Genomic DNA, 17,984 nt, shown 5'->3' on the forward strand with positions numbered 1-17,984 from the left:
ATTTGAGAGAACTATCTATTTATTCCAAAGAAGCGCATTTTTTTCATAGGAAACAAATTCTCCAAAATTCCTCTGGTTTTTGTTTGTTCCAAATGAGCACTAAAGCTTTAAAACTTGTAGAAAAACCCACAAGTTATATCAAGAGCAAAAAGAATCCATCATGCTTGTTCGGATGAACATCTCACAATTATTTGTATTTACAGACTGTATCTGATGATTTTTTTTCGATAAGCTAGCTATAGTGCGGTTATTGCTCGTTACTCTCACAAACGACTTACATAAAGTAACAGAGGTAATAGAAGAAAACTCCAATTTCAAATTGAAGCATTAAGATTTTTTTTCATTTTTTTCTCTTAATTAATTACTCCATCCGTCCTAAAATATAAGCATTTTTAGCCGTGTCCAGATTCATAGCTATAAGTTATTATATTTTGAGACGGAGATAGTACTTAATTAGAATCAAAGTTTTTACATATATATGCGCGAAAATCTCGTCAGCTAGCGTACGTCTAGACTAGACCGCGTAATAACAGCATGAGATTATTGACTAGCACGGTAAAACAAAAGCCACAAAAAAATAAATTCACAAAGCCTGAGATTGTAATTGAAGTCGTCGTCGTGTCGTCCTCCGGCGCCAACTTGATCCCAACTGAAATTGACTTCCTTGACCAAAAACCTCTTCTCTGATCTCTCACGTATACGTGTATATATAGCCACGTGTAATTACCGATCTGCCCCTCCCAGCCCACGTCATGCAGAGCTCGGCCCGGCCCACCTGTCATGCTGACGTAGCACCTGACGAGGCCTGGCCCACCCCTCCTCCGGCTCTCCCGATTGGTCCACGCGCTCACACGAGTTTACACTTATGCCCCTGGGTTTATTTTATTTTTATTTTCACGGTGCAGTCCAAAGTCCAAGTCCTCGGATCAGCCTTGGGCGAAACTTTGACCCCTAAACTGATAAAGCCCATAGCAATTCTTGCCATTTTGGAGCGGTGCAACTTTTTGCCATATGGAGCTCAGGCCGCCGCCGCCCAAGCACCACCACCACCGCCGCCGTCGCGGCGGCGGCGGCGAAGACGGCGGGGAGGAGGAGGAGGAGGAGACTGGCCGCCTGTCGCTGCGCGGCGGCGGCTTCTGGCGGCGCCACGACGGGGAGGAGGAGGAGGAGAAGGGCGGCGGGAGGAGGGGCGAGATCAAGGAGGTGGACTTCTTCTTGGGCGCCAGCGGCCGCGATGTCGTCGTGGCCTCCCGGCGGCACGACGACGGCTTCCGCGGGACGACGCATGGCGGCGGCGGTGGCGGCGACGTCAACGTGAGTTCGCCGGCGTTGGACTAGAGTAGCTGAAACTTGAGCTCTTGATTGATTGGTTGCTTAATTGATCTGCAGATCGGGCTAGACTTGCTGACCACCACCACCGCCGGCGCGGCGGCGGGTGGTGCGGCGGCCGGCGCCGGCGAGGAGGACACGGGGAAGAATCATAGAGTTAGTTGATTTTGTCGATACCCTTGTGTACTCTTCCATTCCTCTTGGTTTTTAATTAAATTAATTGCTTGTTGTAGCTTAAATTATTTGGTGTGATCCCTTGTTGGCTGACACGTATACTTATCCATGTGATCTAGAAGGAGGCGACGACGGCGGCGGTGGATGTGGAGCTCCGGCGAGTGGTGGAGGAGAACCGGCGGCTGCGGGGGATGCTGGACGAGCTCAACCGGAGCTACAGCGCGTTGTACCATCAGTATCTGCAGGTCACGCAGCAGCAAAACCATCGCCATCCTGATCATCACCTGATTATGAACAACAACAACAACCGGCCTTCACTAGCTCAAGTGAGTACCTTAGCTTCTTGTTCTACATGTTATTATCATCACAAGCATATGCACATAAAAATGTTCCCCTTAATTATCCCGGTAAATGGATGCATGGATGCACCTTGCTTAGATCTTCATTTCTTGATTCCCATTTTGTTTTTTCGGGGCAAGGATTTCTTGATTCCTTGATTGTATTTGCCTTTCCTTAATTATTTTCAAGAATTCTTATTTTGGGTAGTTTGTTCCTCTGTTGATCTTTCAGATTCAATTTTAAGGGTATACCTAGCCGGACTTTTTTGTGCACAATTAATGGTGTTATTGGTTTTATCCCCCCCTGGTTTATTATATTTTCTGAATTCTCAATGCACACGTACACATTGGAGATCGAATTGTCTAGTGACAACAATTGGAAGGCATGTGTAGATTTTTCCCCATGATCAAGATCTCTGGTGCAATAATGTACAGGTCACCAAAAGCACACACACCGATGTAAGATCCTGTAGATCAAACGAGCTTATGTCAATGCCTCGGTCTGCTAATTAATTAACTGATTAATCTTATAGAAGCCTGACACTTTCCAAAGCAAATCTTTCCGAACATGATGGAGTAGAATTACTGAATTAGATATTATAAAATGGGCATAGTAGTTACAAACATATATGAGCATGGGCAGAGCATGGCATCAACTCTTGATCACTTGCAAGTATTATAAGCTTCGGGGTAGTATATTACATTATTTCCTCCGAAACTATCGGGATTTTCCCAAATACTACACTGTTTAATCCGTTTTAGGTACTTCCTCCGTTTCACAGTGTAAATCATTCTAGCATTTCTCACATTTATATTGATGTTAATGAATTTAACATCAATACGAATATGAAAAATGCTAGAATGACTTACATTGTGAAACGGAGGGAGTACTAAATAACTTTGGCTTTCATTAATTGTCCATCCGATTAATCCTTTTTGAACGATAGGCAGGTATACGATTAATCATCATCATTAATGCTGTAGCTCACAATTAATCGTGTGAACAATGTTCCAAAAGTCTCCAAGCGTTAGATCCCTTCCCAACTGCTTAGCTTTGCTTTGCTTTGCAGAGGACGGACATGTACTGTACAGTGACACACTAACACGAGAGCTAGCTAGCTAGCTAACAAAGCTAACTACTACTGCTACTTATAACTGTAGGAGTAGTAGTTAGCGTGTGCTAATCTCATGCACGTAATTTTCATTTGCCCCTGCTCGCTTTCGCCCTTCCTTTTGACTAACGAACACACCACGTACTAACTACGTACTTGTTGATCCTACCAAACATCGACGCAGACACACCGGACCGCGGCGACGACGACGGCGACGACGCAGCAATTCCTGGAGCCGCGAGCGTCGTCCACGGCGCAGGCCACCGCCGACGCGGACATGGCAGCGTCCGACGACGAGGCCGGCCGCGGCGGCGGCGACGGCGACGCGTCGTCCCCTTCGCTGAGCAACGCCGCCGGCGGCGGCGGCGGCGGCAACAAGATGAGGAGGGTTGGTGGTCAAGACGAGACTGCGGCGGCGGCGCCGGCGAGGGAGAACGGCGAGCAGCAGGCGGCGGCGGCGGCCGAGCTGCCGTGCCGGAAACCGAGGGTGTCCGTGCGTGCGCGATCCGAAGCACCAATGGTACATATACACTAGTAGCAGTAACTATGTTTTGATTGAGATGATCTAGCTATATATATATATATATATATCATGCATGCATGTCATGGCAACATTATTTAATTTTCTTTGATTTGAACATTGCCTGCAATTTAATTCATTAATTTGTTCAGTCAAAACAAAATTAAACATGGCCGGTATAGAGTATAGACAACAGAAAGCGATTGATTTTACTTCTAGAAGTGTACACATGAAACAAATTGTTGTTGTTATTGAATTTACAATTACAAATCCAAAAGATGGGACGACGTACGTCGTTGCTAGTTTAATTATTTTGACCTTTTGTTGCTCTTGCATTCAATTAATGATGAGCAACTATTGAACTCCTGCAGATTAGTGATGGGTGCCAATGGAGGAAGTACGGGCAGAAAATGGCAAAGGGGAATCCATGCCCGCGAGCGTACTACCGATGCACAATGGCTATCGGATGCCCAGTCAGGAAGCAGGTAACTAAATTAATATATATGCATTCTCATAATATGCGTTTTCTTGTGTAGCTTTAATTAGCATGGCGCTATATATAAAAACCAGCTGAAATTGGAATTCATATATTTTTTAAAAAAAAATTAAAGATGTTTGACATAGTAATTATATTGATGTGATCCATTTTTTTGGAACATTGAGACGCAAGTTAAATTTATATTAGTTATATATATCTTCCGTTCGATCTCCCTTTTTTAAAAAAAAATTGTGGTCGATCTCACTATATTAATGGCGCTCACCACACGCAATCTTCAAAAGGAAAAAGAATTCCTTGGGATTTTCTTACTCCATTAATATGTGTCTTGACTCTTTGTTAACGGATTTCTCATCTTATCGATAAACAAATCGTTAGCTCTCCCCGTCAAAAAAGAAAACAAATTATTAGCTCTGGTTACGTGTTTTCATTGCCCCTCACAAACTATATATCTGCATATCGATCGGTTATTCAAACTGGAAAATATAACAAGCTAGCTAGGGACGTCCTCTTTGACCGGCCGGTTAAGCTTAACCGATCTCACTACATGAAAAACGGATAGCTGATTTGATATGTGTTTGCCCGATAACCGATCTCAACACACATGCAAACTGGAGGACCAACTGATTATAAATTGCCTTTAATTTGATCTCCTACGATCTTTGCACTGTCACACACACACACACACACACACACACACACACACACAAAAGTACCTGTTCTCTGACACATATATCGATTAACTAAGCAAGGAATCATGATACTGTTGACTTTCAACACGTCTAGTAAATGATCGTGTAAATATCAATTCATGTTTATACACGTCTATATATATTGAAGAATACTTCCAATAGTCCATATGTACTGATGTGAACTCATGCATCCAGTGAGAATTCAGCATCTCTGCATCCTTCCTTGCATACGCTAGATATGACTCCTATCATTGCATGGACTTGCATATATTTATGTTTCTCCATCTATCCAGCTAGCTGTATACCCATAGCAGTACTCCTACATAATATGCGCACACAAAACTAGCTACGAGCTGTGCACACAATATATATATATGCTGCGAGGAGACACGTATGTTTCCGTTGTTTTCCGTGCTGACATGACGAGATAGAAGACAAGAGGAAAAACTATCAAATCAATTTCCATTGTTTAATACTAGTTCATTTTTGTGAGATATACTCCTTCCGAGCTGATAATACTTGTTATTTTAGACAAGGTTGATGTCAAACTTTAAAATCTTTGGTTATGAATAATTTCTAAAATATTTGTCTTTGAAATATGGTGACTATATATATAGAATAGTCTTAAAAAATACTTTCGTAAAATCATATAGTTGTTAACATCTATATACATATTATAATAAAAAATAATGGTCAAAGTTAGTTTTTGAAGACTGTGCCATTATCCAAAACGACAAGTATTATTAACCCGAAGGGAGTAGTACGTACGTGGTTATAAAAATAAGATGCCAATGCGTTTTTAAACTTTTTATAATAAGTATCGGATTTGCTAAATGCCTTTAGCAAGAAAAAGGGGAGTGAAATCTTATGGTCTCTGGACCGTTGGGTTCACGCTAAGATGTTGTGTCCGAGATGCTCCTCCTTTAGCTCCAAAGAACTCCTCTTTCTCTGGCGTCAAGGACACCAACTTTGTCATAGTACCTATACGGACTAGAGGTTTGGAATTGGGATAGGGGTAAGAAGAGAGAGTGAGTTGGAAAAAGGGAAGAAAGGGGTATCCTGTCTTGAAGAGATGGCTTCGTGGACAATGGTCAGACCAACGGTGAGCGACGAACACAGATAGGTGGTAAGGCAGTGGCGCTATACCACCGGAGCAGGGCTGGAGCTGTGGCGGATCCAGGATTTATGTGATGGGTATTCGGAATTCTAAAATAGCAGATATATCGATACCGATTGACACATTGAATGTACGATACATTATTTTGATGCATAATCTTTACTACGAATTGTGCGCATATATAATAAAATATATAGAAACATTTATAATTTCCTATAATCAGCATCAAACATATTTCTATTGATCTAAGTATGAGTGAAGAGTACCAAAGAATTCGGAATTTTTGGAGATTGTATAGCATAGGTCGACAACTTTATGTAGTAAAAATATTCTGATTTATTGCTAATGAAGGAAAACACTCATAAACCACGAAGAAACTAGTAGCTAGCAAAGGAATATAACTTATTTCCGTAGGACAATTGATATCAATTAGACAACAACATGTAGAGAAAAACAAATGAGTGGGCAATATATAGATGTATATACAATTTGCAAAGATAACTATTTCCTCCGTTTCATAATGTAAGACTTTCTAGCAGTGTCCACATTCATATAAACGTTAATGAATCTAGACACAAAATCTTACGTTATGAAACGGATGAAGTAGGCATTAAAGTAATTGCTTATTAATTGCCACAACCAAAATGTAAACAAGAAAATTAAATTAGCATGAATACAACCCATCCCGAAATTGCTCCAGGCCAAGCACGCTTAACCTCATAGTTCTTTCGCGATCAGCTTCCGGAAAAAAAGTTGCAACTTATTGATATGAGTATCCTATCAATCCTATTAAGCCATGTGCTAGGATGTCACAATATATTACAAAAGAAAGGGAGGGACTAGGAAGACTATTGATCTTATTGGGCTGAGGAGAGCTAGAAAAGGGTGGAATTGAATTGTTAGGGTATAAATATCACAAATCTAGATAGAGTATGGTAGTACATATATATTATGGTCAATATATATTAGGTTTGTGTCCAAAATTCATGGGTATTCAGCTGAATACCCATGAATTATGTGGGATCCGCCCCTGGGCTGGAGGAGGGCAATGGACGAGTCGGCAGAGTGATTAAGAGGCGGGGCAGTGGTGATGTCTCCGTTGGTGGTGAGCCGCCAAAGAAAAGGGCGGTGGGGCACCTCGTCACCGCTCGGTTGAGGAGGAGCAGGACGACATGGCGTTGATGGTCCGGTTGACGCCTTTTGGTTTTGTCAATGTTAAGGGGCAACCCGCTGGGCAGGGGAGGTGGCGGCGATGGTTGAGGAGATGGTGACGCCACGACTTGCGAGAGGAACTAGGGGAGGAGAGAAAATATGATTAGAGTGGTAACTGGTACTATAGCTACATGAATTCTTGGTGTGATCTAGACCATCTAAATGTAGCTAATTCAGATGAGATAGGCAGATCAGGAAGTATTTAACATTTGAGAAACGAGAACCCTCAAACTATATATGAAAACCAACTTCCGAAAGGAGTCTAATATACTTGCCTTAATTAATTACTCCATCCGTTCCAGGTTATAAAACGTTTTGACTTTGGAAGTTAAACTGTTTTAAGTTTGTCTAATTTTATAGACAAATATAGCAATATTTATAATACTAAATTAGTGTCATCAAATCAATAATTAAATATATTTTCACAATAAATTTATCTTGGGTAAAAAATGTTACTACTTTTTTCTATAAACTTGGTCAAACTTAAAGCAGTTATAACCTAAATCGGAGGGAGTACATAGTTACATGATTGCATGCGGCCGGTGATGCGGTGCCCGATGCTGCATGCATGTATTTGCCTTCATTAGTGCATGCGAGAAAGATGCATGTAACTAGCGCACACATTGGTAAGTAGCACAGTAATTGACATGGGAGTGGATTCTAAGAGCAGGTACAATAAGATGGTAGATGCTGGCGATAGGACGACCATGTCAGTGTTGATGCTTAGCTAGAGGTGAAAAAGGTGGTGAGAGAGATTAACGGGCGACTAATTAGGGCAAGTGCTATGGTAGATGTGACTACCACCTCCAAATTTATCTATTTTATTCACTCATGAACTAAGAGGCAACCCATACAATGTATCACCTCTAACACACAAATACCAATATCTCTAATACTCTCACACACTTCTTAAAATTTGTGTGGAGGTTGCCTCTTGATTTAGGGGTGGTTCATCTTCTCTCTCTCCACTTCTCTCCTCCACTCATCACCCAATCCATTGTGGCATTCTTAGGGGCAACATATGAGATATTATAGTACTTGCCCTTAGTCGCTAGCTGCTCACACTATCCAAGGCAAAGTATTTAACTGCTGTTGGCTGCATGCTATGGCAACGCAAGAAGCTGGGTGGGGTCACCTCATTCTACCGCATGCATTTGTTCATGGTTGATGGGAACTGTGTAGCAATAGAAGATAGTAGATATCTATTGTATGCACTAGCTATTAGCACTAACTATAATTTGCTGATGTGGTTATTTTTGTAGCCTTTAGCTAGCTATTTACTATTGACCTTGCTCTAATCCTCCAGGGGATTTTCTTTTAAATTCGATGCATGCAATTAGTTGTGAAAAATTGTGAAAAAAATTGATAAATTAGAGTATAGTGATATGTACTAATCCAAAAATCAAATTTAAATTAGACCTACACATCGAGAAAAAAAAAGATAAATTGAGATACGAATAGTACGCTACTATTTATATATTAAATGCATATATCATCTGTGTGCAGGTGCAACGGTGCGCCGAGGACAAGACCGTGCTGATCACCACCTACGAGGGCAACCACAACCACCAGCTGCCGCCGGCGGCCACCACCATGGCCAACACCACCTCCGCCGCCGCGGCCATGCTCCTCTCCGGCCCGGCTGCCAGCCGCGACGGCGCCGCCGCCGCCCTGCTCGGCCACCACCACCACCACCACCCGGCGGCGATGTTCCACCAGTCCTTCCCCTACGCCTCCACCATGGCCACGCTCTCCGCCTCCGCGCCGTTCCCCACCATCACCCTCGACCTCACGCAGACGCCTGCCGGAGGCGCCGGCGCCGCCAGCCTGCTGCACGCGCTCCACCGCCCGCCGGTCATCCACCCTGGTGCGGCTGCCCAGGCGATGCCGTTCGCCGTGCCGCCGCAGCTGGCGATGTACCTCCCGCAGCAGAGGGCGGCGGCCGCGGGGCTGGGCGGCGCCGGCGCCGCCAGGCAGCCGTCGGTGATGGAGACGGTGACCGCCGCGCTCGCCGCCGACCCAAACTTCACGACGGCGTTGGCGGCCGCCATCTCGTCCGTCGTGGCGGGAGGGGCTCATCATCAGGCTCTGTCCACCACACCCCGTGGCAGCGCCGCCGGCGCCGGAGACGGCAACGGAAACGGGAGCTCCGCCGCGGCCGTCGCCACCGGCGCCGCCTCGCCGGCGGCGACGGCCGAGGCACCTGCGGCGTCCGGATCACCTCCTCGGCTCGCGACGCAGTCCTGCACCACGTCGAATTGATCGATCACAGAGACATACGTGACATATATCATATACTAGTATGAATCATTCATGCGTGCACGCATGCGTGCATGACGCCCACACATACTTGACATACATACCGTTTTTTGTTTTGAGATTTGAGATCGATACATATACTTCTTGTATTATGTACAGTAAAACGTATGGAGTAAATAGTAGTTACTAGTAGATGAATTGATTATATACACACAGAGTTACTGAGAAATTAATTAATATCACTGTCTTAGTGTCTTTATTAATTAGGTTTATTTCATTCATATTGGGGAATTTCCTACAACATGCTACAAGCATTGCTGTACGGTACTGACATAACCGACTGAGATGCAAACGTTGTTTAGTGGACTGGGCCAGCTCAGTTTTCGGCCCACACTACGAACGCAAATATGCGTCCAACTGATCAAATTAATTAACATGGACGCCGTTGATTTCGATCCATGATCTCCCTTAGGCTTTGTTGGGGAACATTACTACACCAGCGGGCGGACGGATGGAAGGCACCGCCGAGATCGAGACGCGATGAATCCTCTTCTCATTTTAAAGTCCAAATATACCCCCCAAACTTTTGGTTGAATTTCGTCTACCACCGTGAACTCTAAAACCGGACATGCAACCCCGTAAACTTTGTCATACCATCCATATTATCCTCTAAGATGGTTTTGTGAATTTTGAAAGCTTGAACGAACAATTTTCAATAACTAATATAACATATTTGCATATTATCAATTACAAGTAATCAATTTATTCGTATACAGTGATATTATAATATTATTATGTTGGCATTTATTTGAAAATGAGAGCTAATAAGGAGAAAAAGAAAGACTTAAATCAAAATTTTAATATATGTGCCTAAAGTGTATGACATGTGATCAAACTCATCTAACTTATATACAAATTAGATAAAATCACTATGCAAAACCATCTTAGGGGTTATATAAACGGTATTGTACGTAAAGTTTAGGGGGTTGAACATCTGATTTCAAAATTCAGGGTGCTAGATAGACTTCCATATAAAGTTTAGGGGTTATTTGGACTTTTTCCTTTTTCAAATAAAACCGACCGAAAGGGAGCTAGGCGGCCGCACCAAATGCTGGAAGTTCAGGTCTGGTCGGGGTTACAAACGGCGTCCACACCTGGACGCTACAATAGCCAGCATCCATCCTATAATTAAAATTTTCATATATGATTTACTACATATTTGTAATTAATGGGTTATTAATTATCTCTAATAATATAAAAAGTACCCGTTCATCAAACACAATCTCTTCTTCCATTCGCCCAGCTGAAAGTTCGTTCTCCTGCGCCTGATTTGCATTCAAGAGACTTCATTACCCTGTCTTGTCAAACCCAACCTCTAGCCGCACCCGTATCCAATGGCATTCACTCTCCACGTCTCAAATCTCCTTTCTGCCCTCCCTTGCCCTTGCCCGCCTTTACTTGGCTTAACTCCCCTAAACCTACCGCTCACTCCTTTCAAGCTACTCTTCTTGCCCACCCAACTCCCAGTCTTTTTCCTCCTCGCCCTCAACCCTCGAAAACCAAAACCACTCGCCCCAAGCCCATGCTGGATCGCTGCTTCCGTTATCCTGCTCGTGACCACTAAGTCAAGAAGTGCAGAGACTCGTTGATCTGCGCTGCTTGCTGCCTCTCCTGGCACCGACAAGACTCCTACCGATCTTCTGTAGGCTCAAACTCCACTCCCAGACAACCACCTTCCTTCCCCAGCCTCCGCTCGTGCCACCTAGCATCCTTTGCCGCTCATTGGGTGCGCAAAACCTCCTCCCAGAAACCCCACAAAACCTCGCTTCCCCACTGCCCCAGGGGAGGAGGTAGAGTATGGGAGGGGAGTACCCAGGAACCTCGTCAAGAAATATTTTTAGCTATACATCACCTATTTTCACCATATGTACACCCCTCTCAATACAAATTTAGACACCCGCATCAACTTAAACTTGATCTAAAATAGAGTAAATCAAGCAAGAGGCACCCTCCTCCATTTCGTTCTAGCTCCGCCCCTGCACTGCCCCTTACCCTAGCTCCACCAAAACCCTAATGGCGGACAAGGCAGTGACTGCATCAGATATGGCGGTGATCCCTCTGGAAGTGGTCATTGGTCTGCTTGAAGCCAGCCTGGCGAGGGGCTCCCCCCCCCCCCCCAGCTACTGACGGCCTGTCTGCTGCTGCTAGTGCGACGGCTGAACTCACCTCGGCTGTCCCCATCCCCGCGCCTTCTACTGCTAAAGCCCTAGCGCGTCGGCTGATGGTTTGACGGCCGATCTCCCCACTGGCTCTTCCCAGCTGGGGGATTTGCCTGTCGTGCCTGCCTCTCTGACCGCCTCTCAGGGTCTGGTCGGGGAAGGGGCTCCGCTGGCCTTGGTCCCGGAAAGAGACCTTGTGCCCTCCGCTTCTCCTCCTCCGCTAGAACACCAGAACTCCTCCACTTACAGGCGTAAAAACAAGGGCATTCTTTCCATTGTGGGTGCCAACCCCTCTCTCCTGGAGCACGTGCCTGAGGTTGCACCCCCTCCCCCCCCCCCCCAGGATGTCTTTGTCCTGGGGAGCCCTAGTGCCTCTCACCCCCTTTCTCCCCCGCCACAACTACTCACAACTCTCGGTCCCTCCCTCCAAAGAATGAAGCCCCACCTACCCCCTTGGCCACTCTGATCGGCTGTGCTCTCTCTGGCATTCCTCTGGGCACAAAGCATCCCTCTCATGGCTCAGATGACGATGAGATTGAGTATGCTTCAAGGGACACTCCTGGGGGCTCTGGTCCTGCACAAGCAGAACCCCTTCTTCCGACAAATCTGGCAGAAGAAGATTTCCAAGACGCCTTCATTCTGTTTGTTGACATGCGTATCACTGCGCATTTTGCCACGGCTTACAACACCCCGGCCAGTGACACTCCTGCCCGGATCATCACGAAAACTATGGAAGCGGCTCATCCTACCGCCACCTTCAAACTGGTTGCCTCCTCTCGGGGCACCATGGCTCTTCGCTTTGCCAGTCGGGCTGACAGAGAGACTGCCGTCTTGAACCAGGAAGGTCTAGAGGTGAACGATCACATTGTGATCATGGAAAGGCCAAAGGCTTCTATCCAAAATTCAATCTAATTTTGGAAATTCCAAGGGTAGGATAAAGGTGACATACAAAAGAAAGAACTAAGATACTCTCACTAAAATATAATCTAAGCTAAGTGGAGAAAGAATAAGAAAAAAATCCATTCATATACTTCTAGTATACAAACATCTTTAGTCTATACTAGCTAGTATATAGTCGTGCAACCAATACCCCTTAACAGTGCTCTCCTGGTGTTTCGAGATGACCACCCCTGATTGCCGAGTTCCTTATGACAACCTGTTATGGTTGTCCAACCGGGGCTAAATACGGAGGAGTACCCTCCCCAGAAAAGTGTCTTAGGAGTATATACTAACGTGGAGGAATACTCATACTGAGCTGTCACCATCAGCGATCCGCCTACTGTCCCGCACCATATATGCCCAATTAATGATATCTAATAATTCTGGTCAATGATATCTAATAATCTAAGCACCAGGCTCATATTATTAAATACTACTCTACATCCGAGCTCCCGACCTTGATGGTGATGTAATTTCATCATTTTGCTCTGAACCAAGACAAATGTTACTTTCTTATTTTTTGTGAAATTAGTTGTTAAGAAGATTTGGAAGCTAGAGAAAAATATTTGTAGAACATGTTGATGCCATTTTTCCAATCTAATAGTGGATTAGAGTTTCCACCTTTTGCTGATGAACTGATTAAAGTTACAGTAACTGGTTAGAGTTTCCACTGCATCTCCTACAGTAAATGATTAAAGCTTCTAAATTACTGATGAACTGAACTCTAAAATATTTACCTTTCTCAGCATAGCAGTGTTTGGGATGCAACACCATGTGAAGTGCAGTTAGACTGAATTTTGGAGATAAATTACTGAGGTGCTGAACTCTAATTGTGAATGCCTTTGTACTTTTTGTTCTTTTAACCCTGATGGATGATGTTTGTAAGAGAAGTACATATGCAGTGCTATTTCGGTGACCAAGGTTCAGATCAAATCATATAAAGTAAGGCTCTAAAAGTCATATAAAATACTATGATTGTTTTCCTTTTTCTAAAAAAAAAAACCCCTCAGGTTTGCATTTTGGATTGCATCTCAGGCTACTTTGGCTGCTGCTCTAGGTAATTTGCTATCATTGCTCGTTGGTCTGTGTTTTGTAATCCAGTCTTTAAGATTTGTAAAGGATAAGATACAATCTCAGGTAAAAGATTCATGGATGCTAGCCAATTTTAACTGCGTAAATTGACATCGACAGCGGCATTGAATCATTGGCAAATTAATAGATGATTACACTGTAATATAGATTATATATAGTAGTAGATAATTCATGTTGTCCTTGCACCTGCAGAATTTATTTGTTATAATCAAATGCAAATGGGAGTATTAAATACTGGAGGTTGCATAAAGGACTAACCACAGTCCAAACATTCAGATATATGTTGCTGTTAGATTGCGTCTCTGGATTTCTTCAGAGTCTGAAATTTTCTTAGGTGCTTGTGCCAATCTTACATGGCCTTTTATTGCTTCTCATATTGGGAAGTATAGTTCTCTGGTATGCCCTACTCTTAAATGTTCTTTTCTTTGTAATTTCAGGTTGTTTTTGTTCTAATGGTCTCTGAGAATTGATTTTGCTTGACTGTGTGCCTTTTGCAATCTTTATGCTCTGTAATCTCGAAGGATACACTGTTAAATTGAGTTTTATGGGTCTAAGTATAAATGGGCTGTTTATATAGAACGTCAACATTATTACTCTGTTTGCCGCTGCATAAATTTCCAGGGGTCAAAACATCCATTTAGCTTTTATTGGCATGAATCCAATGATTTTCAGGGTTCAAAAAATAACACCAATTTGGCGTTTATGACTGCAGAGATATGATAAGTTCATTTTCACTGTCCTTATTAAATTTTCAAATGAATCAGCATTGATCTGAACTCTGATGTACGCATTTCCTATTTTTGGCTTTTTTCAAAACATTGCAACCTTTCGGAATTAGGTAGTGGTACGTCCACCTAAGCATGTTGCCCAGGGTAGCTAAGCATGTTACCATCATTTAGTACGCCCAACTGATTCCATGATAAATAATGAGAGTCCATCTCTGAAATATATATTGAGATCAGTTACTATTTTCAATTTTTCATCCTGAATTTTGAAGACTGCAGATCATGAATGGCAGCACAGTTTCCTGAACTTTCGTTGCCTGAACTCATAGAGAAAAATGTACATTCTTACTCCTGCACTTTCTTGAATGCTTTCTCTGTCGCCTATACATATTTCTTCATGTATCATTTATTATCTGGGACGAGGTGTTGATTGCTGGATTTGGACATAAGGGCCATGCTGTGGGAGATATTAATGGTGTCTGATTCAAGGTTGCCAAAGTTCTATTCAAGGAGGAGGAGAAGTCGAGGTTTCATCATCTTGGTTAGCAAGCTTGGAATAGATATATTTAAGTGTATTGTTTGTATTGTTAATTTATTATTCTGTTGTAATAACAATGGCTTGTCAGATTTTTTTTCTTCTCTTCACTCTGTTGAGTTTTATTCCTCGATCAGTGTATTTGGCTTTTACAAGTTCTAATTCTTTTCCTATTTTAATTCAATCTTCCTTGGTTATAACAAACTGTACTAAGCCTACCATGAAAAGTTGTTACATATTGATATCACATTCATATATTTTACTAATACCTCTTAGCCCACTACCGCCTCTCCAAAAGAATCTGGGACGCTGTACGTGATTGGTCACTCCTTCATATCCAACCATCGGAATGGGCCAATGTTGAAACAGTACAAGATTGGTGAATTCAAATCACCTCAGCACAAAACATGCCAAAGAAAGCTCTCAAGTTGATAATTATACTTGTTGCATGGGAATTATGGAAGAAAAGGAACTCAAGGATCTTCAGTAACCTTGCAAACACTCCGGCCTCCATCATGGCAAAAATAAGAGCGGAAGTGCACAGGTGGCTAATGGTGGGGGCAAAGTGCCTAACAGAGCTCTACCCGTTATGTGAGCAGTCCTTTTTACTCCCTTGGTCTGGGATGACCCTAACTCCCATTTCCTTATATCTATGGATTCTACTTCTCTATCAATATATAAGGCAAATTTCTTGCCTTCCTTTTCAAAAAATATATATATATATTACTAATATTTCTTGATTGGCATATACATATGTCCCGTTCGAACAGTACGGCCACGCAAAACGAAAAAGTCAATAGCGCATGATTAAACGATTTTTAATTATTTCAAACTTATTGGATTTATCTAATATTTTAAAGCAACTTCTAAATAAAAAAGTATTTTTTAATAGTTTAAAAAAGTGCTAATGGAAGCGGAAGTAAAATCTGTATCTTAATCAGAAAAGAACCAAACCATAATGTACATGTTTGGTTGGATATTTGGTTTTGGAGATTTTTCAACATTTATATCGCTAACATATATATCATTTTCTTTTGGTTGTCTGTTTTTACCAGGTTCACTTCCTGATGACCCTACACAGCTACTCTCTCCGTCCTAAAAAAGACCAATCCTAGCATCCCAATGTAAAATTAGTGGGGAGAAAAAAAATGTCCAAAATAGCTCATTATTGGAAAAAGTAGTAATTGTGATAGGTAGGTGAATGGTATTTAAGGGATAAAATTTCTCGTTGTATGTGTTGAGGGTAGGTAGGATGGTAGAAGTTGGTTTTTTGTGGGACAAAATTCAATCTCCAAAAGTTGGGTTTTTTTAGACGAAGGAAGTACTATGAATTATATGAATTATAGTTCTTTCATTGATGTCTTGATAAATGTGAATCAGGACTACAATATCCAAGGTTCTGCCTATATCTCAAATACCGAACTCTAGGTCTGCTATCTTGTATCCTATTAGACCACGTGGCAACATATATTTTCAGCTAAATACCATCTAGAAATCTGCCATGTGTCCTCATCATGGTCACAACTCACAAACAGTTCCCACCGAATGTGCTAGAGCTATTGTGCCTACCGGTCACATGCTGCTCCCTCCGTCCCAAAAAAAGATAAACTATGGATTCTTGTGCTAATGTTTGACTATCCGTCTTATATGAAATTTTTTTATAATTAGTATTTTTATGGTTGTTAGATGATAAAACATGATTAATACTTTATACGTGACTTATCTTTTTTATTTTTTTTTATAATTTTTTTAAATAAGACGAACGGTCAAACGTTGGACATGGGAATCAGGTTTGTCTTTTTTTTTTCTTTGGGACTGAGGGAGTACTACTTGTCTTAAAGAATACCAGTGAACAGATGATGTGTCTTAATAAAATGAATAGTTAAATTACTTGGCTCTTGGGAAATATGAAGGGGCAACTCATTTACAGGGATAAGCTAATAAGGCCATCGGTTTGGAAGGTATCAACCAGATTATGAGTATTTGGAAGATATTAAGATGTAAAATTAATTCCCTTCAATCCTTTTCCATCATGATTAAATGAATAAGGTCTAAAGAATACTCCCTCCGTTTCAGTTTAATAATTCCCTTAGCAATGGGCATCAAGACCAATGATATCAAAACATCCATCATTCTAAAATTAATCCTCATCGATCAAGGTGCACTTTCGCTTCATGTTTAAAAAAAATTAATTCACACTTTAAATATTGCATGAGTTGAAAAATAGAAAATAATTATGGTTGGCTACATGCATACAGAGCATTCCACAATGCACATTTACTCTTTCCACAAATAAACAAAGAGACATTTCGAGGAAACATCAAAAACCTTACATGATGATTAAACTGTGATAGAGAGAAAACCTCAAAAAGCTATATATTAGATATAACATATCAGCTCACACCTTTTCCCGCCTATTATAAATCTGATTATCCACATTGCTTACAAAATTTTTAATAAATCCCTTTTATTTTATGATTGGGAATAACTTCTATATTAGCCATTTTTCTGGTCTCTTCCATGTAAGACGACCTTTTTTTAAAAAAAATGCACTAATCTATACTTTCTTTTGCTTTATTATAATTTTTTATTCGATGTAGCGTAATTTGTTCTTCTCTTGATGGGCCCATGGTGGGCCTGTGGCCTTTTTTTTTTCCAAACTTCCATTTACCCATGCTTTTAAAAATAAACACATTTTTCAATTTGTCGAAAAATTTGTATGTTTTTGGTAAGAATTTTGTAAAACCTTAAATAATTCATAACTTCAAAATAAGCAGTACTGCATATAGAAAACGAGTATATGTGGTTGCATAACTTTTTTGCATAAAAAATCATCATTAATATATATTAAACATATCACACCAATGCAATGGGTATACTTTATTTCAAGCATTAAATGGATAAATACATTAGGTGTACCTACAAGCCCATATCATTTATATTATCATACTTGCTAGCCCATTGCACGGCTTTTGCCGCGTCTATTTTCTAGTGCTTCCTTTTTTTTTCTAAATTACACAGAAGGCTTTTGCCGCGTCTATTTTCTAGTGCTTCCTTTTTTTTTCTAAATTACACAGAACAACGCAGATAAGTACGTCGTCTACCACTGAAAGCACAACGCCGTTAAATTAAATCCTGAAAAATTCGTTCCTATGGGAAGTTGAACCCAAAACCACAAGTGCTACTGAGGCTCTTGTAACCACTAGGTTACAGGCCCTTTCGTAT

At 41.8% G+C, this 17,984-nt stretch overlaps 1 protein-coding gene across 4 annotated transcripts; it reads left to right on the forward strand.

The window, feature by feature from the left end:
• Window positions 1-988: 988 nt before the first annotated feature.
• Window positions 989-9,486, forward strand: LOC9272222 (transcription factor WRKY5-like). Of its 4 annotated transcripts, none has more exons than XM_026024818.2 (6): window positions 989-1,314; window positions 1,390-1,485; window positions 1,623-1,829; window positions 3,138-3,473; window positions 3,845-3,958; window positions 8,497-9,486. In XM_026024818.2, exons 1-6 carry the CDS (start codon window positions 1,012-1,014, stop codon window positions 9,250-9,252), a joined length of 1,812 nt encoding a protein of 603 aa, XP_025880603.1. In that variant the 5' UTR covers window positions 989-1,011; the 3' UTR covers window positions 9,253-9,486. The 4 variants fall into 4 exon arrangements, with proteins under 4 accessions (XP_025880603.1, XP_025880605.1, XP_025880607.1 ...); XM_026024820.2 differs by having other exon boundaries at window positions 1,626-1,829; XM_026024822.2 differs by lacking the exon at window positions 3,138-3,473.
• Window positions 9,487-17,984: the final 8,498 nt, after the last annotated feature.

This window comes from Oryza sativa, chromosome 1 (genome assembly GCF_034140825.1).
Source record: "Oryza sativa Japonica Group chromosome 1, ASM3414082v1".
Classification (NCBI taxonomy): Eukaryota; Viridiplantae; Streptophyta; class Magnoliopsida; order Poales; family Poaceae; genus Oryza; species Oryza sativa.

Bases quoted from the DNA above. Each gene is read 5' to 3' on its own strand.
- LOC9272222 (XM_026024818.2), top strand. From the start codon at position 1,012: ATGGAGCTCAGGCCGCCGCCGCCCAAGCACCACCACCACCGCCGCCGT. The intron at 1,315-1,389 runs GTGAGTTCGCCG...ATTGATCTGCAG, and splicing joins GCGGTGGCGGCGACGTCAAC to ATCGGGCTAGACTTGCTGAC. The intron at 3,959-8,496 runs GTAACTAAATTA...ATCTGTGTGCAG, and splicing joins GATGCCCAGTCAGGAAGCAG to GTGCAACGGTGCGCCGAGGA.